Below are 27,211 nucleotides of genomic sequence, written 5' to 3' on the forward strand. Positions count from 1 at the left end.
TTATAAACTAATGAGTGAATGAAAGTAGAATGACCCCAAGCACGTTTTTTGTGCTGATCCACGACGACAGAACAGATTTGTGTTACACAAAAGTCTTATGTCCAAAACTGGATCAAATGTAAACAACGTAACAAAGACATGAACCTATGTTCAGACTTTCAGGTGTGAAAACGCCCTTAATGATGTTAAAATAGTTGTGTTTTCATCCCCAGGTGACGCCAGTCTTCATCAACCAACAGAACGGCACTCCGATCCAAACTCAGGCCATTTCATTAGACGTCCTCAAGGCCAACGGCGCACCCACACTGGTCACCGATAGCAACGGCAACCACTACCTGATCGCTCTCACCAGTCCCACCCAAGGCGGACAGAATGGAGGGTCTCCATTGGCCAAAACCAATGGACGCATCACACTGCAGGTATGATAAAGTTCACGTTGTGTGATGGACTGCAGTGGGGTTACAATGGGATTGAAACATTTATCTACATCTTCATCTGCTTGTCATCCTTATTTCAGAGATTGCTGTCGACTCTGACTAAACCCCCAAGCACTGACAGCCAATCAAAAGAGCAGGTGGAGGCAGAGCCTGTGAGCGAGCCAATCAAAAAGGTACAACCTTGACTCAATAAAACATCAATTATTATCAACTGATGGGAACGTTTCTGTCTTGATATAATTTTTGGCCTAATCGCACTTCACATTCACATAAATTACCAAATATATTTTGTATATCTATTTGAATGACCTGCCTGATCTTCAGACACTACATTTATATTTATATTCAGTTCTCCAAACTAAATTTGTTCATATTTACAAAACTATCTATATGAAAACAGTTTGCTTTTATCCTTTTTTTTAATCAAAATTTACTGTAATGTAGAACACTGAATTGCAGGACAATTGTCTGCAGTAACATCTTTCTGCCACTGAGTGTCACTGCTGTCACAGTTTAGTGAACCAAACCAACTGTAGACTGGGGAAATGTGGAAATAATGTTTCACTTGATGATCACAATTTATCAATCATAATTTATGATCCAGTGTCTGTGTCCAAGTCTAAACACGTCTTCGCTGTGTTTTTTTTTCTCCAGGCACAGAAGGCGGGGCTTCACCTGGACACCAGTAGCGTTCCACAACCCTGTCACCAGTCGGTCACTGCTCCTCCCAGCCTGCAGCCTTTCTTCGACGACATGTCAGAGAGCGAAAGCCAAAGCAGCCTAATCTCATCTCTCAAGGTAGCGTCGAGCTCTGCTCTGCTCCCCGTGCTCCCCGTCGTCTTGTCTTCACGGCTCTTTGTACAACTTCAGTAACTTTTTCTCCTTGTTTCTCTCCTTTTTCATTTCATCACTCAATCCTGACAGAGAGAGGAGTTGTGTCCGCCTTACGACCGGCACACACTGTTCACCCCTCCCTCTCCCAAACCCAACACCTCCCTTCCTCCTCAACGCTCCAAAGTATGTCTTCCAGCACGACTTCTCTTTCCGTCACTTCTTTAGTGATCTTCTGTTTTTCTGACTGTCCCTCCATTTTCCCTCCTTTTTCTTCACATTGAGTTTTGTGGTTGAATTTTACTGAACCTAGATGTGTGTGTGCCTTAAAGGAAATTGCCAGCCTCTTGTACTTTCATCAGCTTAATATGATGAGGTTGCTCAAAGAGATGTTCAGACGCAAAAACCAGCATCAAAAATGCCTTTGATACTTTGAAAAATGTCCGGTCAGGAATCGGCGAGAATGCAAATCTATATACCGCTTCAGTACCTCGTCTTTGAAGTGTATTAGTTTTACCGAGTTAAAAATGCATTTTCTTTCCCCAGAAATCGCTTTGCTAGCTAAAATGTCAGCAATATGGCTCGCAGAATTTATACGTCGGGCCTCTGTCTGAGCGCTCCAGAGATTTTTGAGTAGTTGTGAATGCGTCTGAGCATAGAAACTTCTGATGTGTTGTTCATGTGTGAAAGGCAAACTCCAGACCCAAATGTGTAGACATTCTCTGGAGTTCATGTCTCAAACAGCTTTACGTTCTATCCTATCCTTAACCATCACAACTGAATGCTTAACAGGTCCCCGTGTGCCCATGAAACATCAAAAGGAAAAATTGGCCCCGAAATGCCAAATTTATTTGTGTTTCAGGATGTGGAGCTTGTTTTGGTGTTTGTCTGTTCTGTACTTGGTGGCTGAGGAGTAATGTGTTCCTCTGTTAGCAGGAGAACGGCATGAACAGTCAGCAGATGGACGACCTGTTCGATATCCTGCTGAAGAGTGGAGGTAATAAACTGTCTTAAACACAGACAGAAAGACGTCATGAGTCTGTTGTCTCCAGCACTGATGAGATTTTTCTCTTTGCTCCTTCAGAAATCCCCAGCTTCAAGTCCAACCCAGACCCTTCCCTCGCCCCTCTCCACTCCAACCCGCCCTCCCCATCCTCTCCCCCATCTCCCCTCCACCTCTCCCCTTCCACGCCGACAGAGCACCTCCTCTCCCCTCAGCCTTGCACGGGCGGCGGACGCCTGGAGGACTTCCTGGAGAGCACCACAGGTGCCCCTCTGCTGGGCGTGGAGCCCGACGGCGCCCTGACGCTGATCGACGACCTCCACAGCCAAATGCTGAGCACGCCCAGTATCCTGGACCACCCATCGACCCCCATGGACACGTCCGACCTGGGCTTCTCCCCCCACTCCACGGGGTTGGACTTCGGCGACCCCACCTTGGACAGCATGGACTGGCTGGACATCTCCATGGTGGGGAGCGCCAGTGGAGGGAGCGGGGGCGGCAGAGGGGACAGTGGAGGAAGAGGAGACGGTGGAACGAGTCTGGCTCCGCTGGCGCCACACACTCCGCCGAGCGTCTTCTCGGCCGATTTTCTGGACAGTACGGACCTGCAGCTGCACTGGGAGTCGTGTTTGTAGCTCCACACACAGATGGACTCACACTTGCTCACACTGTGTAAAGGCTCTGTCTTCATTTCATGCACATACAGAAATTTCTCTATGCTGTCTCTACCACTGCAGGGGTCACTGGCACATGCACTCACATTTACACACATCTCTCTCACTGGCTGTTACTCTATGCAGGCTGAAAAAGAAACATAAATGAAATTCATTTAGCCGACTTGATCGTGGTGGGACTGAAGTGGACCTTTTGAATTTTAATTCTACTGGGATTCAAAGAGCAGACTGTAATATCCCAAATTATGTGTCCTGACCTGCATTTCAACCGAGTTAAAGGGGCTATGTGCAAGTTTGCTATCGCTACATAGCCAACATTAGCATTAACAGCTGTTTACTCACCACTCTAGCCAAGAGCTTCAGCCGTCTTGTGTTTGCGCCCCGAGGAAGGTCGTCTTCTTCAGGGCAGACTGGACACAACAGTGACGAGATGGGCCGGCTGGGCCGGGGCTAGCTGGTTAGCATGCTAATGTCGGTAGAAGAAATATATAGATGGAAATAGAAGCAAAACATGAGAATTGGTTTCCACTGGAGATAAATAAAGGAATGAACTGCTGTCCGGGTGAGGAAAACGCTGTTAATGTAGCAATAGCAAATCCTTACAGTCACCTCCTTTTAAAGGGAACCAGTAGAAAACGCTAGGTCACTGTAATAAAGTCAATTCAACCCTTGGAAACGGTTTGACAGACGAGAGCCGGCGAGAGCTGGCGAGCGACTGTCGGCGGCGTTTACTCGGTCTCCGCAGAGCGTGTGTCAGTGCCTCCAAAATTTTGCACTTATGCTGAATCTGATTGGTTCAAAGGGGGCGTTTGGGTCGGCGGCCAAATCTAAGCACTGTGCGGCGAGGCTGAGCGAACACCGCCATGTGTCACATTGATCAGCTGAGCCGCTGATGGTGTCAACCTGAACCCCGCCCACACTAGTACAAAAAACAAAACAACCATCATTGGTTGAAAGTTGCTGTTGAGATGAACCATATCAGTGGCAACGGTTTGAATTGAAACCTCATTGGAGGCTGCGTATTATTGGTAACATTATGGTAGACCACTATGTATTGCTGTATATGGGGTGTATATTATCAATTGTCCATATGACTATTTTTCTTTGCTGGTTGCTTTAGAATCGAGTTGGCCGGCTGGGGAACATGGGGTGAGGGCGAGGTTTTCAAAATAATTGAACCTTGTCATTTTTTTAAAGAAAAAAAGTTTAAAAAAATAAACATATTATAAAAAGTCTAAGATGTGTTTGTTTTTGTTTTTATTTTCACAATAGAAGAACATTTACAAAATAAGTATATATGCTATTTAGGATTTAATAACATATACCAAAATAAAAATCAACAAAGACACAATTACATCCGAGCCTGCTTCATTAATGTATCATTGTGATTATTAATGACTTGATTAACTACATACTGATTACATTGTCTTTGTATGTATGTGGAACACGTATCTCACAACACATTCATATAATTGGCTTCAACTTGGCAACAGCAGTTAAATAAATAGTTAAACGTGTATATAAACCACACACATGATCATTTTCAATATATGAAAAACATTGACTATAAAATCTGCACCATAGATGTTAATAAAAAGCTCTGTTCACAACCTCCAGCACACAAACAATAAAAAGTGACAGTATATTGTAGAACTGTTTGAGGAGGACTCACTAATGACGAGGAATAATTATGTACATATGTGTCATTCAAAATAAGTAAAAGGAGGGATAAGACTGATCGTTAAGAGAATTTCACACATTTTCTGGAATGTGTAGAACGGGAACTGCACCTGCACCTGGATCTTTAATGACCTACTCCACCTATTTGAACAATTCTGGTGATGGAAAAAGATGCCACAAGAGGGAGCCATTGTTAAGAAATCAGCTGTCTTCGCACACTAAAAGCCTTGATATCAACAAGTGATGGGGATCTTTTCAACTTTTAGTTTGGCTTAAACAAATAACAAACGTGATTTTTGTATTACTTTCTCAAAATTATTTTGGACTTTTTCATTTTAGAACATTTGCTGGCATCTTGTGTTTTTTTTTTTACCAACATTCATATCTACTTAAATTGGTATCATTATTTGTGTGTGACTGATATTTTCCTTCTTACACTCACACAATGTAATGAATTGCACTCTTTCTAGTCACAGTTATGTTGTGACTCAAAACATGAAACCGAGGCATTGATACTTTGTGTTGCACATGACGAGCTGTACCCACGATGCATCTGTTCATGGGGACTTTACAAAAACAGGGTGGGGAAGGAAGATCAGTAATATTTTAAAGGTCTGCAGTGCCATTATATTTTACTATGAGCTACATGTCTGTTTACAAGGGGAGTACCATAGACTGCATATAAAGATGAAGGCAATGTCTCCACTTCCTCCCACTATCGAGAAATGAAGCCAAAGTATCTCAGAAACGAACGCTGCCATCTTGCTCATTTGGCGACAGATACAGCAGGGATTGGTGGATGGAGCCGTGGTAGTAAGACCCTGCTGATATGTCAACCAATCACGCAATGAGGAAATTTGCATTCAGTTTGATAAGAACTAAAATGACAGTAAGCATCTTTGACGTGTGCTTTGACTTTTTATTTTTGTCCATTTCCCATCCACTAACAGGGGGGAGGCGAGATTTACTACCTATACTGCAGGCAGCCACCAGGTGGCGATCAAAACGTTTTTGGCTTCACATTTGAGGGGTTGTCACATCATCCATCTTTGTAAACAGTCTGAAAACACACGAAAAATTGTCGTTCCTCTAAATCTGTGCTCTGGCAGGAATCTGCATGTGAGCTCATCTGTAAACACACAGCAGCCTCAGTAGAGCATCGCTGGTAATTAGAGAGCTCTTGTTTTGAAGCGTGTTGTTAAAGTGACCTCTTCACCGTCTCCTCCTCTTCTTTATATTTGCTACATCCAACCGATCACCACCCCCACCCCAAGTCTTTCAAGCCTCAGTCAGCCGGCCCCTATCATCTCTCAAAGACCCTGATGAGTGGTCGGTAGTTCTCACACACACACACACACACACACACATACACACACACACACACACACACACACACACACACACAAAGATTTTATTGCTCAGCACGCAAACATGCAACCAGCTCAGAAGACTCTTGCAATTACAAATTCACACACACACACTCACACACACACACACACACACACACACACACACACACACACACACACAGGTCACAGTGCAGCATCAGTACCATCTCTCTCTCTCTCTCTCTCTCTCTCTCTCTCTCTCTCTCTCTCTCTCCCCAGTACATAGAGCAGATAAAAGTCCCGGGGCCATGCCACTAATTAACTACAGTGAGATCCAAAGGGCTGCTGCTAAAGATCTCCTCTGTATTCCACACCCCACTGACAGGAGCCCGCCAACCCCGAAGCCAGCGGTCACGCATGATTTTTGATCACACGTGATCAGAAAACCTCTCGTTGCCCAAAAATGAGAATGGAGATAAAAATTGAATAAAACCTTTGTTGTGGAACTGAGTCATGGGTATCGTAGCTTAGCAACGATTTTTGGATATTTTCCTCGAGGCTACTTCCTTAAAAGAAATGATTCAAAATTTAGTGAAATGTATATACAATTGGACGTAGACTCTTGGTCTGGAAAGTGAAGCCAATGCGGAAGTCTCTGAAACCTGCATTCTCTCAAATGACCAGCAGGGGGCAATTCCACTGGTTACAGTAGGAAGTCAGTCTATAGTGACCCTACTTCTTCAACAGAAGACATTTTCATAAGGTGTTTATTGTCTGAATCTCTAGTTTCGATCATGTTCATTTTGTAAAAGATGGTCCCATTTATGGTCAAATAGACGATAAAGCATGGTATGCATTGGGGTGTGGATACTGTGTGATTGACAGCTAGTACAGTCCAACATGCATGTTCTGGAATCTGTTTGTTCAAACGAAGCATTCTGTGTTTCAGGGAGAGAAAATGTTTCTCTTTGCGCCTCCGTCTGCTTTTTTTGTGTGAAGTTGTGTGATGAGAGAGGAGCAGTCAGGTTCGGACGGATCCTGCTGCGGCGGCGGCGTCTTTGACAGCAGAGGATGTGAAGGCTGACATTTGCACGGGCAGGGGGAGACGGAGTGGGGAAGAGGTCGCTGAGAGAATAGCGGGAGTGTTTTGTTTCACACCTGTTTGTTTGTAAGAAGCAGCGTACGTGGGCAAAAAAAAAAAGATGGTGGCAAAGGAGAGCGTGAGAACAGTGCCCACAGAAAATGGCCCCAGAGTTCTGAAGCTCACTCAGGTAGCTCATTACAATCCTACTTTAAGGTCACTACATACATATCAATATTTGTATGTTATCAGTAGAACCAAATTAACTTATGTATCTGTCATGTATGTTTACAGTGTCTTACACTTCAAGCTTTAAAGGGATAGTTCACCCAGAAATGAAAATTCACTCATTATCTACTCACCACTATGTTATGAATTTTCTGTTGTTTCATTATGTCTGAAGTTAGGTCACTAATGTAAATTGTATTGGATTCTGCTGCTACACTGTTTACCCGTGAAACTCCAAAAGTGTTTTGTGGACTCAAACACTTAACCCACCCCCCCATCCGCATAGGGTTAGGGTTAGTAGATGATGAGTGAATTTTTATTTTTGGATGAACTATCCCTTTAAGCTTAACTTAACGTAACGTTAAGTAACCTAACTTATGTCTGTGTTGTGTTTACAGCGTGTTACACTTAGGGCCAAGATGTCCTCCTGCTGGTTTGTTGCCCTGGGGTCAAAGCATTGCTATGAAGAGAGATGCTGCAACAGCTAAATTGACATAAACAACTCTTGGGTGTTATGGTACAGGCCTTGGGAGGGTCACCTGCACTCACAAGTGACCAGTCATTACACAATCGAGGACTGTGCCGTTTAACATAACCTTGGGCCAGTTCAGCAGTGTGAGGGGGGAGTGACGCACTGCAGCCATGTTGGCCACAGGTGTGAGCAGCGGCGATGTAACAGAGGGTAAAATGTCCACCTAAAAAAGTGGAGTATTGCAGGTCAGGCTGCAGAGGACGTGTGTGTGTGTGTGGGATAAACAAGTTTGAGTATGAATGACGAAGCGTGAATGTCGACTTCGACACAATCGGCTGCTGTGTCAGTTCCATTAGTGAATCTTCATTAGTGCACGAGGTGTCAGACTGTTTGACGCGTAGTCTGGACCCATCGGGGGCGAACTGGTGTCCAGTGACTGATGTGAGACAAGTATTTCTACAGAGGTTTAGGGAACAAGGGTTGAGAGCGAGGTTACCCAAAATACTTGGACCTGGTTATTAAAACATAGAAAAATGTGCATGTCTGTTTTTCTTCTGTACTTTCACAACACACAAATATTTACAAAACATATATGCTATTTATGATTTAATGGCCTTTCCACGATAAAAGAAACACAATTACATCTGAGCCTGCTTTATTAATACTTATTAGTGTCTGTGTGATTATTAATTACCTATATTTCCATTCTTTCTGTCGGCTCGTGGAACGCACATCTCGCGAGCCACTCATCTAATCGTCTTTAACTTGGTAACAGCAGTGTAGTAAATCAATCAAACTTATACATAAGCAGCACACACTTGAACAGTAATAAAGCAAATTCAGACTGCAGACAAACCAGGTAGGATGAACACAGAGTTTTCTAACTTCTATCTTCACCACAGACTGTTTATAAAAAGCTCTGCACACGACACCCAGCACACAAACAATAAAACTGACGAGAGACAAGTATGTCCACAGAGCTTTGGTCAATTTGTCCAGGAAAACACAAAATCTTCACGTCTAGTAAACCGTCACATTTCATAATATTGCAGGTGAAAAATGGTTTTGTAAAGGTTTAACTTCTGCTCACCAATTGGTCGACTCTGTACAAGAAACAGGTCTGAACTCTGTTTTAGTTTCACAGAGTTGATTCAGGATTATAACAGTGAGTGGACATGATGAGACGACAGTATGAAAGTAGGTTCATCACAGTGGAAGCATCAATTAATTGACTGGTCCCGTCCAAACAGCCCTGAGCTCTCAGTTTAATTGGAGGGAAGAACAGGGACGTGGTCAGACCGATTGTACTGGGAGTCAGTTACATTAGCTCGTGCAGTGGGATTATGGGTAGAGTCACAGTAGAAAATGTATGTGTGTACATATTTGTGTGTTTCTTGTATGTATTATGTATTATTTTTGTGCAAAAAAATCCTGAAAAGGCGACACAGCCTCAAAAGATCCACAGTGTGTTCGCTGCAGTGAAACGTCTCACACAAGCGCATCAATGCAAAACACAACTACACAACTAATTGTGACTTCAGTAGTTGTGTTGTCACTTGTCTATTCTTGTCGTGGCGTTTCATTCGTGTTTTTCCGTTCATGCTTGGATGAGACCTCTCAGCCACCGTAGTTCACACTACAACTTTCAACATCCGCTTTCCCTTTCTCTCTGCTAAAAATAAATCAAAGGTTTCCTGATCAACCATACAACTATACAACACTTCAAACACCCTCCACGACTCAATCCAGTTTACAAGATCCATGTAGCCCGAGCAAATATTCTAAAAAAAATCATCTGTCATCATCATGATGAAAAAGCTTTTGTACAGAACAGAAATTCTTAACTCCTTTAATATAGAGTACATATGTAGGATGTATTTTTACTCCCTGTGTTTGAGCCTTGCAATGAGCAGTAGCATTCGTCTGATTCAGATTTTTGACATGTAGTAATGAAGTGAAGAAACAAACATTCGACGATCCAACAGGTTTTAAAGAACCCACAGATTAATTGACAATTCATAATTGTCGTGGTCTTTTATTTGTCTCATGAGAAAAAAATCATCTTCTTATTTGAAGATTGTTAAATTCTGATCTGTTTCTCCTAAACCGAAACAATCCAAGAGAGACGATCCTCACCAGGAGTTCTACTGCTCAGTTTTCTATAGACATGAATTTAATCAAATTTCAGATGTTGTCTCTATAAACTCATATGTGAGTCAATCAAGGTTTTTCTGGATCTTAATTTGATCTTAATAAACAAATTAAGATTGGTGGAAGGAGACAGGAATAGGAGCATTTTAAGGATCAGGCTGAGACAGGAGGAAGGCCATTTCTCAGGAGTTAAACTAGAAGTATGAGAGAATAGTTTAATTGATCTTCAATTGAGCTAAAGAAGAGATGTTATTTTGAATTTTCTTCCGGGTTTTGACAAGAATTGATTCCTGGTAATTGTAGCTTTTGAAAAGTCTGAGCCGGACTGTACGTCCTGTCTTTTCAGGCAAGGTTCCCGTGAAGCTGGACAGACAGATTTGACTGAATGTACCTAATGTCTGGTGATGTGGGGGAAGGCAGAGCCAGTGGAGACTCCACAGAGGAGCGAGAGGAGCTGCTGTGTGTGGTTCGGTGTGATTAACTCCTGAGGAAGAAGCCTGCTGGAGGACTTAACCAAAATAGCTGCTTCCTATTAAAATCAACTCCTGCGACTGCCACTCACCTGGCGGCTGCTTCGCATTGCAAATGTGCAGGAAAAGACAAACCCTTACAGCGTCTATAGGAAGCCTGGCGCTCAGTCAGGAACAGTTTGCCCTTGTTCTGGTGTGAAGCTGAGTGCAACAGTGCAAAAACATGCAAGTCTTTGATCCAAAGGCGTTTTGTCTGGAATAGTAACACTGATCGGTCCCTAAAATCAAATTACCTGCTGCCCTGTAACTCAGGGTTAGAGCAGGGAGGGTTAGATGGGTGAGATGGCAGTAAAGCATCTTTTAGGTTGGTTGCTCTCTGCCAATAAACCGAACAAATAATAAAAAGAAGAATATTTAACCTTAGGGGTCAACTCTATGCATCAACCTAGTATTGCAGTACCTCCAGGAACAGTGCACCGGCGCGGTGGATGGCCGTGGTGCCCCTTGATGTTGGCTGCCGCCCGCCTATGAACCAATTGAAGTAGAAGAAGAATATTCAACCCGAATCATTGTTGTGCTGCTTAATCAGGCTTTTGTTACACCTAAAATGATCTACGGTCAAAAAACTAAGCAGAGGCAATTTGCAAAAATGTCTTGTTTTTGAAGAAGATTTTTTCCGAAGGGAAAGGATTTGCAAAAAAAATATTTTTGGCATATTTGCCCAAACTGTCACTAGGATCTGGCAAAAAAATAAATCAGGCTACTCAAGAATCCAACACACCTATTTCTAAACCACCAATCAGAGCCAGGAGGCGTGTCTGACCAGTTGTCAATCATTGATTTATTAACTATGTATGCTTAGGGTCTGTGTATGTACTTCTGTGTCAATATGTTATTTTATGTTTTTGAATCATCAACCTGCCACCGCAGATGAGAACTACCCTGCATGGCTAAATCTGGTGCATTTACACGTTGGACTTACAAAGCTCATGTTAATGAATGTGCATTGTCTCGTTTAAATTAATAAACATAAACCCACACAACTACGATGGTAACATCAAAATGTTTGGGTTTTAAAATAAATAAACACATTCAAATCAATTAATAAACACATACATGACCATTCAATATTAATGTAGCAATAAAATAAGAATTGCTAACAGCTCCGTTTGTGCTGTGTGGATGCAAAACAGTTTTTTTCTACTCTGACAAAAAGCAGCTCTGTGAGTGGCTGATGAACAAGGAAGTGTTGACACGTTGACCTTTTACAGCTCCAGGTTAGAGAAGTCTCTGGCTGAGTGGAAATCAATGGCTTGACTTCATTAATGGATCTTATGTCTCACGTTGTAAGGTTGAGGTGGGTTTTTTCTTTCTTTTTCTCCTGACATTGAAAATTAAACTTTTCTTTGATCCGTGTTGTGAAACTCATGTTGTTGAAGTCTAATTCAGGGAGAAAGAATTGATACAGACGGAAGACTGAAGTGAAGGATCAGCTTTAGCAGGAAAACAACTCAGCATTGATCAAATGACTGTTTACGTCTCTTTGTCTCTGTCTCACGCACTCATACACCAAACTGAGGCCACCAGGGAAATAACGTCACCAAAAGACTGGAGACGTTTCAGTGTTGTTTTACTGGCTGGCCCGAAATAAGAATGAGAATTTGTATCATTAATGTAAAGCTGAGACACGATCAACCTGGACACTGCACCATCAGCAGAACATTTGCAACAATGTGCTGCCTTTCTATGCAAATACACACTGGCGTAAGGTGTTAATATGCAAATGTAGGATGATCTGAGGAGCTGATGTGAAAAGGCCTGACGTCCGTGTGGTTCTTTTTATGTCATTATGAGCGTCCTTGCAGGTCGCGTCTACCCAAATGAATCTTTGCCTGCGCTCGCCAGGTTGATTGGTTGTTAACGTATTTATCAGACTCATTTAGTTTATTCAAAATTGTTATCTAACTACTAATTCCACAAACATCTGTCTGTCTGTCTGTATGATGAACGCATCTCTCGAAAAAAACACTTTGCACGTTCGTTGTAAATTGCCTAAGAAAGTGCATTGCAAATTTTGGTATATACTATAAGTGCAGATATATACTCAAGTGCAGATTAACCAGGTAGGATGTTTATAAAAAGCTCTGCACACATTGTCCAGCACACAAGCAACAAAAAGTGACGGTACATTGTTGAGCTTTACCTCAGGTCAAGCAAACATTCCATTCCAAACACTCTACAGGTTTAGAGCACTAGTTGAATAAAATGATTAAAAATACATGTAGCAACTTTAAAGTCACGACAAAAAAAAGGACAATGGTGTTGAAGCTGTGTGTGAATAGAGAGGAGCGGGGGTGACCAGACACAAAGACTTCTGGGAAATGATATTCATTACAAATCTCTCTAGAAATGATGCCGGTAATGGGCGAGGCAGCGTCAGGACTGATTTGTATCTGTTGAGGAGAGTCGGGGGCCGGGGCCGGGCCCTTCAAATTGCTAATCAAAGCCGGCCGGGAAGACTGACAGCTATTCTCACTGGGTGTCTGCTCTGAGCTCGTTCACTTCCATGAGTCGCTGTGTGTGGAGTTGTAATGGGCCCAAATGAAGCTGGATATTTGCATCTCCTTTGATTTGGTAAAGGTCACTGCTGACAGGGAGGTCCAGAGGGGACTGTGCAGATAGACACACACACACACACACACACACACACACACACACACACACACACACACACACACACTTGGTAACCCTAATTGGAGACAATGCTGTTACACTCTTCGCCTGCATTGTGTCTAAATCATCCAAACAAAGACATTTTATTTCTGTCTTTTGTAACCTTTGCACTTTTCAGTTTTTAAATAGCACACCGGCACATTTATTCATATATTATTCCTTGGTCAGTCTTTACTTATTCTACAGTCTTTTATTTACCTATATATTGTATTGTGTAGCTGTTCCGCTTGAAAAGTTTTTGTCAGGTCATTAAAGAAGAACTTAATTTTTTGAGTAATCTAGATGGAAAGAAGCTTCATAACGCTGATTTAAGCTGCTTTCAAACATGCAGTGAACTCCGCAGATCCTCCGTATTTTCTCCAGAGGAGGTGCGTGTGTGAACACAAATGAGTTAGAGGCTCCGCAGTTTCTGCGAACTTTAATATGTAATTTAGAGAAGAATATTTGCTGTCACTCTCATTGCTGGCAATAAGGTGGATAAGCGAAATCAGCAACACAATGTTGCCATTTAATAGAGCTAAGCCCGCTTCAAGCCCCTCATTTTCTATAGCCACCATACAGGAACCAACACTGGCGGTACAGTGTATTGTTGTAACCACGGTGATACAGGGATACTTGTATTTATCATGTATACAGGCATGGCCGGTACCAAGATTTTTTCTCCACCTGTGCTATGGGGGAGCTGGAAGAGGTGGAGGGGCTAAGAAATTAGTCATTTTCATAGTTACTTTAAAAGGAAGATATAGTTTTCCCTATAAAAATACATGTGACACACAGAACATTTGATATAGATCATTTTTTTATTTGAATTTGGACAAAGAATATTCAACAAACTATAAGTGACCACAAGGAAATGACAAAAACATCTTTCAGCACCGGACAGCGCCCAAGCATACAAGAGCCCAATAAAAAGAAATGAACATTTACACCATTCGCATAACAAGGCAAATGTGCAAATGTTGGAAAGAAAAGTCTATCACAAAATCGGAAAAAAGTAATGAAGAATATCCAAAGTGCAGCCACAACGACAACTGTGGTTACACGCTTTTTAACATAACAGTAAAGTGGATATCATCACAAGCATATTTCTTTTTTTAAACAAGAATAACTTTCAACGCTGACAATATACACACTGCGATGCCTTATTTACAATGTTACAGATATAAATGTAAAATATACATAGTGCAGCCACAAATACCTGACACACACATCACATGATACAATCGCAGCATGAGCACGCAGCCTTGGGAGCGAGTCGCTGTATAGTTATTCACTTTTAAGTAGTCTTTATTATTTATAGGCGAGGGGGATTGACTGGGGCTGCATAGTTTCGTGACATGGATATATATGAATGACCAGATTTCTCAGTGTTCCATGGCAGCACCGAATACTGAATATGATCAAACCAGGTTACTAGAGCACGTGCAGACGCTGGCAGTGTTGCTCCTGTCGTCTTGAGGAAGAGGAGGCAAAATGCACATGATAGCTTTATTATACCTGAGTCAAATGACTGATATTCCTGTGTGTGTTGCTGTGTTTGTGGGGGGGGTTGTGTGCGGTGTGGGCGATGTATCCCTGTGCTCCGATTCAGGCCCTCTGGGCTCTGCTGCCCTCTTTGTCTTTGCTTTACTAATTGGCAACTGAGTTCAACCAAACAGTCAAAGGCACATCTCTGTTTATTCCCCTAACAGAGGCTCTGTAACGCCGCCTCGTTCTGCATCTGCCTCCGTCTCTCCTGTTCTGTCGCTCAGGGCATGTGGGGAAAACCCGACTTCTAGCTCTTCTACCTTGTGAACTCCTGGAGGCAAAGTTTTTTCAGACTAAATACTGAGTTTAAGTTTCCATAATCTGTGAGATGGAACAGACAAGAGATTAACTCAGAGGCAATAAGCCTTTAGCTCCGCCATCTCAACAAGGCTGCACTTTGAGAACTGCTGCCGTTCATACATTTAATTTGTTGTTTAATCTGGTGAATATTATTTTAGGAATACATTCATAAATAAATTTGTCATAAAAATCTGTTTCTTCAAGCCAGGATAAACCTTTTTTTTTTATTTTAATGTATTTATTATGCAGGAATATTATGTCATGAACATTTAACTGTTCATATTATATATTATATTATGCTGGTGTTGGAGACACACTCCTTTGTGATGTGTATGTTTCTGTGGATTTTAAATCCATCGTATGGATGATGCAGTGATACAGTACATCGTGGATTGAAAGAGGAACCTTCTTTTATAACATTTATTGATTCATTTATTATTTCATTTCATTTATTTTTGTTGTATTTTCATTAAGCTGCTTCAATTCTAGGCTCATGTTGTTGCGTACTGGGACACTTGAATAGAGCACCATTATCGTTAATGTTGTCAGTGCTTTTACTACTATCACAAGTCAATATGTCTGCTGGGAGAAAGACCCACTGATCCCACTGCTACATCCAATAAGTTTCCATTTAGTAGCTGTTCTGCATGTATGATTCATAACTGACAAACACTGACAACTGATGATAAAAAGTTTTAGAACTGGTTCCACCACTGAGGCCAATGTGCTTGCTGTTGTATTTATGAAATCCTTCTGTACCTGAATCATTCTATTCAGAGAAGTCTGAGCTTGTTTGACTTTCAGTGATACTCTGTGATAAAACAGTTCTCTAACAGGCTCAGAAAACACATCTGTACACATATTTTATATATTCTAAGCAATTTATAATAAAGTCGATAAGATTGGCTGTTACCAAACCAATAGAACCCATTATTCACTTATTCACACATTTACACATTCACACAGTGCATCTTTGGGCAGCACGTTTTCAGTGAGGGGCAATTCAGGGTTCAGTATCTTGCCAATGGCATCCAGATATTCTTTTCGGCTTTCTAAAAATAAAGGCACGAGCTCGCCCCGCTCTTTGTAAACAGGAAGCAGTTTACATGCACCAAGCTTTATTTCAATACCAGGGTAAATGCACTCAGCTAAAACAATCAATGTCACAGTTGTTTTATGAATGGCGTGCGGCCATTCTGCTTGTTTTACCCAGTATCAACCAGTGGCTGGTCATCGGGTTAAGTGACAGACATACAAGCCAGTCACTGCTGCACTTTGGGACCAGTAGTCACAACAATCCCAGTCACTTCCACCAGTAGTCGTCTCCACCTCCTTTCCAGAGGAGAACGTGCAAATATCCACGAGTTGTGTTTACTCGTGTTTCCCTCATGAGGACCACGAGTAAACCCAAATGATCTTGTCGCCAAACTCGCACAACTAAGGGTACGTGAATGTATCAGTAGCGAATCTTCACTTCAAATCTGTGCGAGTGAGGAGGTGGCGAAGCAAATCGCAGCGTGGCTTCGTGTGGAGTTCAACTTTGGTGTTCTCAGCTCTAAAAATACAGCATGATAGATTCACAATAAGCCCAATAAGAACAGGGACTCCACCTTTTGTCTATTGGTGCGTAACAACCAAAACATGCAGCAGTGTGTCACCTCGAGTTCCCTTATTAAAGCAGCGGTCGACATACAGTATGACCTCGTATGTTCTCTGCTGCGTTTACGCATGAAGAAGCACAACGCAACAGAGTGGAGAGATCTCAATTGTTCTCCAGGCAAACAAAATGTAGTCGGCGCAAACATTTCCCGACGTCACATCGGATATCAACAAATCAAAGCCCATCACCCCGAGGAGAGCCGGGAAGTCAGCAGCATTTACTCCGGTCAAAACACGAGGAGCGCTAAATGTCTCTGACTGGGAACAGTGTGTTGGTCTGACAGATCCTCGGCTGTGTTGCTGTGACGGCGTGGTGTCAAACGGGTTCAGTCCTGCAGCATGGGAAACATCCGACTCACTCATAAGCTTTGTGCTGTGAACTCCCAGCACGCGGAAACACACACATACTTAGCCCACACACACACACACACACACACACACACTCATAGACCGTTTGAGCAGATAAGAGAGGGGGGGGGATTGACAGTTGACGCCGTGAAACTTAAGCGTTTATTCCAGTGCAAGTGAGATAAGAAAATAAACCTCTCTCTCACACTTGACACATGGAATAATGGAACAATGCAGCATCAACACAACAGTGTAAGTCTTACTCTATTTCCTACCACCCAGTTTGTTACTGTACACAGACACACACACACACATACTTTCATCTAAGTGTGGAAACATGCGAAAATGGCAAGAAACACAAACACACACACACAGAACCATGTCTGTCTACCCACCGTTTCGAAAAGGTTCTAATTTGTAATTACCGTTTCAAGCTCCCTGGAGTATAAACTCTATTTATTAGAATGTGGTCCAATGAGACCTGAACAAATGAAAACGCACCCACACACCCACACACACACACACAGAGCACCCAAAGAAAACTCCAGCGTGCGCTCATGACCATATAAATGCAGATAAAGCATTGCCTGAATTAACATACGTAATTGGTATTCATTAAAACGCCCTTGCATGAGTAACAGCTTTATCAAACGGAGGCCATTAGAGTACTGACATTGAGATCGTAGATTGTGAATAAACTCAGTCCTCCTGCATCCGTCTGCAGCTGCCTCTCATTGTTCCACACAGCGCTAACGAAAATAACAAGTATTCACAAGTGCGATGTTAAGTTTTAAACTTTGAAAGTGAAAGACTTGGTGTATTCACATTGTTGCGCTGGCCTGTGGCTCAACCAGAGAGTCTGCGGTTTGATCTCTGTGTCCCCCAATCTGTGTGCTGAAGTGTCCTCGGGCAAGACACTGAACCCCAACGTGCCCCTGTGTGTGAGTGACGTGTGATAGAGGAAGTGCTGCACATAGATGCACTGTATGTATGGGTGAAAACTGTAAAACTCTACACTAGAAACGTGAAAGACTGGAGGGATTTATTCAGCAGGGTTATGGGAAATGTGGTCTTGATTGTTTACAGTCATTTTCTGTTTGTTTCAGTTGTAGTTCCCATCATTCAGTATAATGTAATATCTCAATGCATTGTCCAGAGCAGTGACACAAGCCCTGGCAGAGTCCAAACACACAGGCCTGTATATGTAGAGCTTCTCTCATGAAGTGGTTGCATGACATTATGCTCTATAAGCACAGATCAATGGGCTGATGTTTGTCGATCCATCAGCTTCCTGTTGTGGTCAGTGTGCGGTCAGTCAGTGTGTCCCGGTGGAGCTGACCTTATAACCGTCTGACCCGAACCCCAGCACCCAGTCACAGACACATCTGTGAGGAGACACTGACTTAGTGCTCATGTGAGTGTGTGTTTGTGTATGTGGCTGTTTACAGTGTGTTGCCTCTGGTCAATTCACGTCAGTTTCTGCCTGATCTGGCTTTTAAGCCTCAGGTTAAACGTCTTTAATGTATATGTTGGACTCTACAAACATTTTGACCTTACATACATATTTATGTGATGGTCTGCACAAAGAGAGTTTAATACAGTGGAAACTAGAATTGAGTGCACGCATACAATGAAGATTTTATGGTCAATGTTTTCATAGAATAAAACTGAATTTTCTTTATTATTGTTCACATGTGGTTTATATTAATGTTTGAATGATTTACTAAAGTAGTGTTATTTTTTCATACATTGCATGTTTGCTATTTCAGACGTCTGTTAAATAATCGATGCAAGTTCTCATGTTCTCAAAATAAAAGCTCTGTAATTCCGCTCTATATAAAGCATTGCAGCAACAAAACGAACGTTGTGCTTTTACTTTGAAGGCAAATTGTCAAACAGGAGGTGATTTTATGAATTGTTGTGAAAAATTGTCAGTCCGATTTGCTGAAATAAAAAAACAACAAAAAGCAAATGATCAAAATGATCTGGAGACAATTTTGACACAGTTACTCCCCACTGCTGTAATTTATCTGAGGAGGTAGAAACTGATTCAACTGGGTCTGCAGACACGTGTCCAAATCGCACCAAACCTGGCACTGCACTTCCACTGACCACTACGAATACACATGCAAAGTGTGAAGTGCTAAATGGTTTGGGAGATATGCATTCCACATACATACAGACAGATGCGTTTGTGGAATTATTCAGCAGATGATAATTCTGCGCTCATTTGGACACGTTGATGTCAAAAACACTTTCTTTCGTTCTGCCAAAAATTACACAGGATTCTCCGGTGTGTTTTGTTTTGCTGTTGTGGAGCCACAGTGCAGCAGTGGAACAGTGGGTATGTTAAAAATAGACCTTTGATGAAAACAGAATCTACAAAGGCACATAAACCAGGTATGAAGTGGCCCTAACAGATTCATTAATGGTGCATGATGCTGACTAATGTCTCTGAGTAACCTCTGATCTTTATGTGCACACACACTGAGCCGCTTAGTCACCTGATAATGTGGAGATGCACAATTATGACATGCGATGCAAGATGAATGCCAGACACAGCCACTCACACACACTTGAGCCCAATTCATGCTTCTGCGTCGAAGCTACGCTGTAGGTTCACGGGGCCGAGCATTCATAGTTGTGCGTAGGTGTGTGAGTCGCACTGGAATTACACAGGCAAGACGCTAGTGGCGGTAGAGTTTCTATGCCGGTGTTGAGTGTCTTCCGGTTTCTGGTCCACTTATTTACAAATTCTCTGGCGTCTCTGTTTCTGCAGAACAATGGTGAGTGTTACTAAACAGATCTTGTTGGAAGTTGGAGTTGATAGATGTTGAAGAGCAATTACTTTTTCATAAAGAACTGCAAGGAAGAAAAGAAAGACATCGTTCCTTCAACTCAATTCAAAAATGGCGGCGAGTCTGCCGGAAATGCAATTCTACCAAGCTACCGAATACTAGCGTAAGATCCACGAAGGCTGAACCAATGGAGGAGTCCTCTGAACGTAGTAGAGGCTTATCGGAATGGAGTAAGTTTCGCAAGTATAAGACAACTCATCGATTTGTGATATTTCAACATGAAAAAACTGCCTTGTTACTTAATGCCAGCTAATAAATACATACATTGTGAAGTGAAAGAGTGAATTTCAATTCTGGTTTATAGAATGTTTCCACATACAAACAGAATAGCTCCATCATTTTGCCGCAAAATGGTGAATGTCTTGACTTCCTGTAATAATGTCCTGCAGCAAGAGTTTATCAACTGCTTGTAAAAGTTTAAAGGTCATCGCGGTATCCCACCTCCCCCTTTTCCATTTCCCCGATCCCCTGAGCAGATCAGCATCAAAGCCTCTCTGGATCAACTCATTAAGGGGCTTCCCTCTGATCACAGCCCTTCACTGCTCCTCAGCTTCAAGTGGAGTACTCACTCGCTTTTATGAGCACACACACACACACACACACACACACACACACACACACACACACACACACACACACACACACACACACACACACACATGGCTACGAGGGGAAAATCCTGCATTCAAGTTTTAGCAAAGTAAGACAGAATCTCTCAAACTGCAAATAGAAGTAATAAAAACCTTTGACACCTCTGTTTTCTTCTGCATCTGCTCATCTCTCTCTTGTCCAAACTAATGAGACGTATACTGTAGTTAATTTAAGTCTTGTAGTTATGAGCCTCGTCTCATCTACATGAGCAAGGCACTTTGCAAAACTCATCCAGAGTGAGTCGGTGCCTTAAAATGTTTTGAAATAGCTATAATCCCAATATAATAATAATAATAATCATTGTCTATATAATAATTTCGAGGCTTTGACGTGCCTGACTATTCACATAAATCTAAATCACCTCTAGAAAAGAAAGATGGAATCAACTTAAAGTGCGGACGATCTGGTGTTTTTACTTAATAAAAAGAAAAAAAAGAAGACCTTTACCTGGATACAACCAAATTTAATGAAGAGGGGACTTGGTGAGTTTGACTGGTTTAGGAGCTTAAACTGTGCCACAGATGTTTCAGGATGTATTTCAGGATGTCTGCAGGACAATGGTCTTTTCTTCAGGAATTAGTTTGTTTGTAAATAGTCTGAGCTGCTGATTTATTAATCACAAATCTTGTGTGAATGAATCGCACGGGGCTTTTAGTGTCTTTCAGCCGGTATTGCAATGCATGGAAGTTTATTCTTGAGCTTAGAAACAACTGAACAGAAATATTTAACCCAAGATCCACTTACTTTTTCTGGAGCTTTGTGTTGTGATGACTCCACAACAAATGACCACATACCACCAGGCCGATACTGATTCTCCACTCAAGATGGCAGCTCTAGAAAAAAATATTGAGACACTAACACAAAATACCTTGATGTGTGTTTCACTGAACTTCCCCCCTGCTGTCAATCTTTTCTTTGTCTGCTGGGAATATCGAGACTTGGTGTAACACCATCTGTGTTTGTCCATGATCGTATTGAAGTCGATCAAAATGGACCACAGACTGCAAAGTGCGCCACTATAGCAGCAGAAGTGAACAGGGGTTCTAGGATTATGATTTTTCCACCGACACATTATCAGTGGAAGCACACAAAGCCAACATATAAATATTCATAGTCGCTTTGAATTCATCAAATGAGATATTCAACCTATTTGGTGTATTCAAAGTGCTCGAGTAAGTCAGAGGCCTGCGGGCACTGTGTGAATCTAGTTCAAGATGAGCATTAATTCAAACGGAGTATTTAGAATTCATACGGTGGCAACAGCCCCTGTGCATTTAAACCACACACACACCCACACACAAGCATCATGTTCACTTTCCTCATTCTATTAAACGAGAAACAAACACAAACCGTGCTTTAAGCCATGTTTTTAACCCCGTTCATTCACAGCCCCATTTTACACATACCACCAATCAAGAAAGTGCTCTATGAAAAACGTATCGGCTTCACACTTTCGCATTTGTGTTATTGAGGGCCAGAGGAAGTGCGGTGTCAAATTACGTGCAACTTGGACAAGCAATGGGTTTAATATTAATAAACTTTGAATAAACAGGAGACCAGTGTTCTGCAGAAGCAGCGTAAGTGACGTTGACGATTACGACAAAAGCAACTGAAGCCTTCACAACAACTGATCATCCAGTTCGGGGTTTCTTTGAATAAACAGGTGAACAGCTCTTTGTGCAGCAGCTGAGGTGCAGCTTCAGGTTTCTGTGGACCGAGTCGAACTTCACTGGTCTTTTCTTGGCTCAATTACCGCAGGTCACTTTAACAGTTTCAGAAAGAAAAGCTGCGACCAACATTACCACTGGACGAGAAAACAGCCCATTCCGAACAGGCAGGTTAAGAACGGCCACTGCACAAGTAACAACAATGTACCTCGGCCCTGCAGAGCTTTGAGCTGAATGGTGACGTCAAAAAGGTTTAAATATAGATATTAAGCAAGTATAATGTTCAGTTTGCATGCTAACATTTGCTTATTAGCCCTAAAACGGCTGATGTAAGAAAAGACATTAGCAACACCTATGCTGACCTATTACTTCATGTCAAAATGGCCTCCATGAAAAAGGTCTGTCAAGTCATTCACTCAAAAGCACAAATGTGGAGGCAAAGTCAGACGATCCCCACAGATCGTGGGTTTCGCTCATTGGCCGCCTGCTGCTCTGCTGCTCCAGAGTATTTTTTAATCACTTTACTCGATGCAATCACATTCTGGTCTTGCAAAATGCAACAATGGTTGAAGGTCTTTCGCAAGTGAGAAACACCACCTGCTCACGGCATGAAACTGCGTCACGTTCACGTCATTATGGCACAAAATCGTACAGAAGCTTCCTGCAGCAACAACTAATAATTAACAACAAAACTACACTCGTGCCAGGAAATGACACGCAGCTCATCCCGGTCCTCGTGTGGTTTGCCATTGGGCTCGGTGACCCTCTGCACATTATGCTCCAATCAATACTCGTTCAGATGTAACAAACATCTGTGTGCTTCTGCTGCATGTTCACGCTTCAACAAATGAAGTGGGCAAGAATCTGAATCCTGTAAATAGATAAACGAAAAGTCCTCAACCGCATTTGCTCTCTCCCCCCCCCCATCATATCAGCTGTTTCTCTCTCCGTTCATTCCTTCGTCCCGTACCTGACATCTCTCTCTGCTCCCTCCATCCTCATCCTCTACCCCCCCTTCCCCTCTCTCTCTCACTCACTCCCTCCCACTTCTTCCTCTAAACCTGTCTCTCTCTCTCTCTCTCTCTCTCTTTCTCTACATGTCTCTCCCCTCTCATCCTTGGTCCTCAGCCGATCATTTCCCCCCCACTTATCCACCTCTCCCTCTTTCTTTCTTTCTTTCTTTCCTGTCAGCCTCCTCCCCACTGCCCTACATTCACTCTGTTCTTTTCATTCTCTCTATTGCACTCTATTGCTCTCTCTCTCTCTCTCTCTCTCTCTCTCTCTCTCTCTCTCTCTCTCTCTCTCTCTCTCTCTCTCTCTCTCTCTCGCTTTCTCTCTCTCGTTCTCTCTCTCGCTTTTGATATCCAGCACGCAAATAGAGTGAAAATCAGAGGGAAGTGGAGGAAGCGTTGAGTTTGCTCCGGAATGACAAGACATAAAGGAGGGGATTTTGGGAGAGGCGATTAGCGGAAAGCAAAACAAAAAGTCCCTTGTCAATCTGGCTTATAATTCCATTAAAATTATACATGTGGTCGTTTACTTTGTGAAAAGCTCTTATAATTGGCCTCAGCAGTGGCATCTCTCTCTCTCTCTCTCCCTCTGTTTGTGTTTATCTACACTTTTGTAGTTTCTTTTTCCCATATGCATATGTACAGATTTTTGTCTGTGTGAATGTGGCGTGTTCGTGTGCATGCATGTGTTTGCGCAAGTTTTGTGTGTGTGTCTGTGTGTATGTGTGTGTCAAGGGGCTGCAGTCTTCAGCAATGTGTGCCAGTCTCAGCTCCCGGTTTTTGGCATGTACAGCGCAGGTTGGGATTGGAACAAAAGAAGAGGCGAAGCTGGAGTCGGACCCTGCTGACTCCTGAATCTTTCTGATGCAAACAGACCTCACATACACTCATGTGTGCACATAGTCGACTCAGAAATCTGCAAACAAGTGTGCTATCTATGCCCAAGGCACGAGGGGAGGGTGGAGAAGAGACGTTAAGAGTCGGGAGAAGAAAGGATGGCGAAGTGGGAGATGGGGGGCTCGCAGGGTAGGGGAGGAGGAGGGGGGTATATGTGCATATGTGTGTGTGTTTGTATGTATGTGTCTTATTGTGTTGGGGGGGGGGGGGGGGTGGCAGCAAAAGCAGGCGACAGATGAGGATGGGGGGATGATAAGCAGATGATGAGCAGGAGTGACCGCAGCAGATGTTGGCTGTCCTCCGTCAGCCAAGCAAACACATTTGACATATAGCGACACACACACACACACACACACACACACTCAGTTACAGTCCACATTTCAGTTTTTCCCTCCTCTTTGCATCTTTTACCATCACTCGCCTCCTTCCTCTCTCCTTCCAGGCTTTTTTCCTGTGGGGATGATGGGAGATGCAGCTGGATAACCCCCCACCCCACTGCCACCACACACACACACACACACGTTCTCTCTCTGTCTCTCTCTCTGTCTATCTGGCACTGAGCAGCGGTTAACAAAAGAGGAGATCTCATTTGGTTCCTGAACTATTGCAGCGCTCAGTGCAGCCACACACACACACACACTGTCTTTCTCTCTCTCTCTCTCTCTCTCTCTCTCTCTCTCTCTCTCTCTCTCTCTCTCACTCACTCTCTCTCTCTCTCTCACACACACACAGGGTAATTGGCGGGAGAAGATCCTAACAGTCCTGGACCAGACTGGACTCACATGTGCCAGCACTGAGAGAGCAGTGCCCAAAGTAGAGGAGGAAGAAGAAGAAGAAGAAGAAGAAGAAGAAGAGGAGGGGATACAAGCTGAGAAAGGAAAGAGAGAGCGGAGAGGATAAGAGGAGCGTGTCTTTTTGTGTTTGTTGAATTCCCTGGATCGAGCCCACAGCTGACGATGGAGAACACATGAGGAAGAGAGAGAAAGCTGCGGGGACCCTCAGGTGAAACATGCTCCTGAGTAAAGTTTGTGGATATTTCTAGAGGGATTTTTCAGCCCTTGAACTTGGGTCAAGAATCCGTGAGGAGGGTCGACTGTGCACAGATTGCAAAGGGGGAACTGGTGAGTTCACTGATTTACGGCACTAAATTATCCTCCTCCTCTTGTGTCTTGTGGTTCTCTTTCTAAAAAAAAATCTCATATTTTGAAGCATGTTGTACTTTTTCTTAAAAGGCAAAAAAGTCCCTAACATCACATTTATTTGGCATTTTTTACATTAAAGAGTGAGTTAATGTGTCGGACTGACCTGTTTAACATGTCCTCGCCCTCTTTTCACCATTGAATCCATATGTATGTAGGATCAATATATGCATCATCTATTTAAAACATTCAGGCTGAAATCCATTTGAGTCTTTAATGGAACTCGTTGCCAATCAGTTCTTTTTTAACGTTGTGGCGTTGCTGTTTCAGAAAAAAACGACTAAGAGCGAATAGATGATCTGTTTGCGTTCTTGTTTGTTGATTTATTTCTACCTTGTGTTGTCGAGTTTGCTTTGAATAAAAGACACTTCTGTCTTAACACTTTGTCACCAAACCATTCTCCTTCCTTTTCCAAGCCTGCCCGTGGGACACCGGACAGAAGGGATTTCCCAGCAACATGGAGGCCACCAACCCTTCTTGCTTCCACCTTTTCCTCTTCTTCTTCTTCTCCCCCATTATAACACAGCCTGCCCTCACCCAGGACCCCTCCGTCACCACGATGACAATAACCAAGGGGGACCCGTTCATCGCCCCAACCACGGTGGCCAACCAGACCACTCCTAGCTATGTGGAGACAACTCAAAACACCCCTCTAGAGACGGGATTGTCCACTCCCGCAAGTGGTGGAGACGCAGATGACGAGGATGTCCCTCCAAACAGTGGGACCCGTTGCATGGGCTACTACGACGTGATGGGCCAGTGGGACCCGCCGTTCAACTGCAACGCCGGCGTCTTTCTTTACTGCTGCGGGACCTGCTTCTACCGCTTCTGCTGCCAGTTCCGCCAGCAGCGGCTGGACCAGAGAATCTGCTCCAACTACGACACGCCCATCTGGGCCAACACCGGTAAGCCCGTGGCCACCATCACCGAGGGCCAGGAGGACCAGGACCGGGACCGCACGCACCTCATCGTCTACATCATCTGTGGAGTGGTGGCCATCATGGTGCTGGTGGGCATCTTCACCAAACTGGGCCTGGAGAAGAGCCGCGGAGTAAGCGGAGGAGGAGGCGGAGCAGGGGCACAGCATGCTGACCTCAACTCCAGGTGAGGAGCAGTTTGGAGGACGGATGTGAGTGTGTGTCTAGGTGTGTGTGTGTGTGTGTGTGTGTGTGTTTTTGTGTAATGAGGCAGTCAGTATGTTGACGGTGTTTCTCACACAGTGTAGATATAAGCAAAGAAGTGGATCAAAGTTTGTGTGAGTGTGTATCATGGATGCATTTAGATCTGTGTGTGTTTGTGATTGCACGTACGTGTGTGTATTTGCATGCATGTGTTTTCCGGGATGTTGTGAAGTTGGAAATTCAAGGAAAAGAGCCCAACGATTCTCAAGATGTCGTTTTGTGTAAATGCATGTGAACACATAACCTGCCAGCTTGGAATTAACAACATCCAGCTTGTGTATGTGGGTTTGTCCACCTACTAACATGTGTGTGCATGTGTGTGTGTTTGCTTGCACGCGTACAATTAATCTCTTATCCTTCTCCAACATTACCGAGTTTGACCAGGTCATTCCAAACTGGTCTGAAACAGAATCTGAAGGGAGAGAAATGGTCGACAAAAATGCTTTTAAACTTCAAATTATATTTCAAGATGCTGTGAGTCTGCAAATGTGTGAATGGGACTGAACCTGTAAAGCTCATGTGTGTATATCCATTGACACATCAAGCCATTATTTAGTTTTTGCTCATTATTTCTTTAACATGTGTCTAATTTTGCATTTTTTTCTTTGTTTTGTTCTTTTTGTTGCTTGTTTCTTTGTTTCTCCTCTTTCTTTTTCTTTTCTTTTTCATATAATTTTGTATTCCACCCCTTGTGTGCCATTTGCTTTGCTTGTAAGCATGACTTATATTTGAAATAAACCCCAAAAAAGAAAAGAAAAAAGAAAAATCTATTAAACTTTTTGCTGCAGAACGTTTTGAGTAAATGCCTAGAGAACTTAAGAATTAC

General features: G+C 42.9%; 2 protein-coding genes across 6 annotated transcripts in view; both read left to right on the plus strand.

Moving 5' to 3' along the window:
• The window catches only part of mrtfab (myocardin related transcription factor Ab), a 44,211-nt gene extending 40,034 nt beyond the window's left edge, over positions 1-4,177 (plus strand). For 2 of the 4 annotated variants that reach the window (XM_034571125.1, XM_034571123.1), the window contains 6 exons: positions 213-419; positions 518-610; positions 1,092-1,235; positions 1,362-1,454; positions 2,205-2,265; positions 2,353-4,177. In XM_034571125.1, coding sequence (XP_034427016.1) covers positions 213-419; positions 518-610; positions 1,092-1,235; positions 1,362-1,454; positions 2,205-2,265; positions 2,353-2,906 — 1,152 coding nt within the window. In that variant the 3' untranslated portion in view covers positions 2,907-4,177. The remainder of the gene's footprint in view (positions 1-212; positions 420-517; positions 611-1,091; positions 1,236-1,361; positions 1,455-2,204; positions 2,266-2,352) is intronic. The other 2 variants (XM_034571124.1, XM_034571126.1) reach the window with 1 other exon arrangement.
• Positions 4,178-24,218: 20,041 nt separating this feature from the next.
• The window catches only part of shisa8b (shisa family member 8b), a 29,469-nt gene continuing 26,476 nt past the window's right edge, over positions 24,219-27,211 (plus strand). Inside the window, exons 1-2 of one of the 2 annotated variants that reach the window (XM_034571176.1) lie at positions 24,219-25,126; positions 25,621-26,308. In XM_034571176.1, the coding sequence (XP_034427067.1) occupies positions 25,662-26,308 (647 nt within the window). In that variant the 5' untranslated portion in view covers positions 24,219-25,126; positions 25,621-25,661. The remainder of the gene's footprint in view (positions 25,127-25,620; positions 26,309-27,211) is intronic. The other variant, XM_034571177.1, reaches the window with a different exon arrangement.

Source organism: Hippoglossus hippoglossus, chromosome 19 (assembly GCF_009819705.1).
Source record: "Hippoglossus hippoglossus isolate fHipHip1 chromosome 19, fHipHip1.pri, whole genome shotgun sequence".
Lineage (NCBI taxonomy): Eukaryota > Metazoa > Chordata > Actinopteri > Pleuronectiformes > Pleuronectidae > Hippoglossus > Hippoglossus hippoglossus.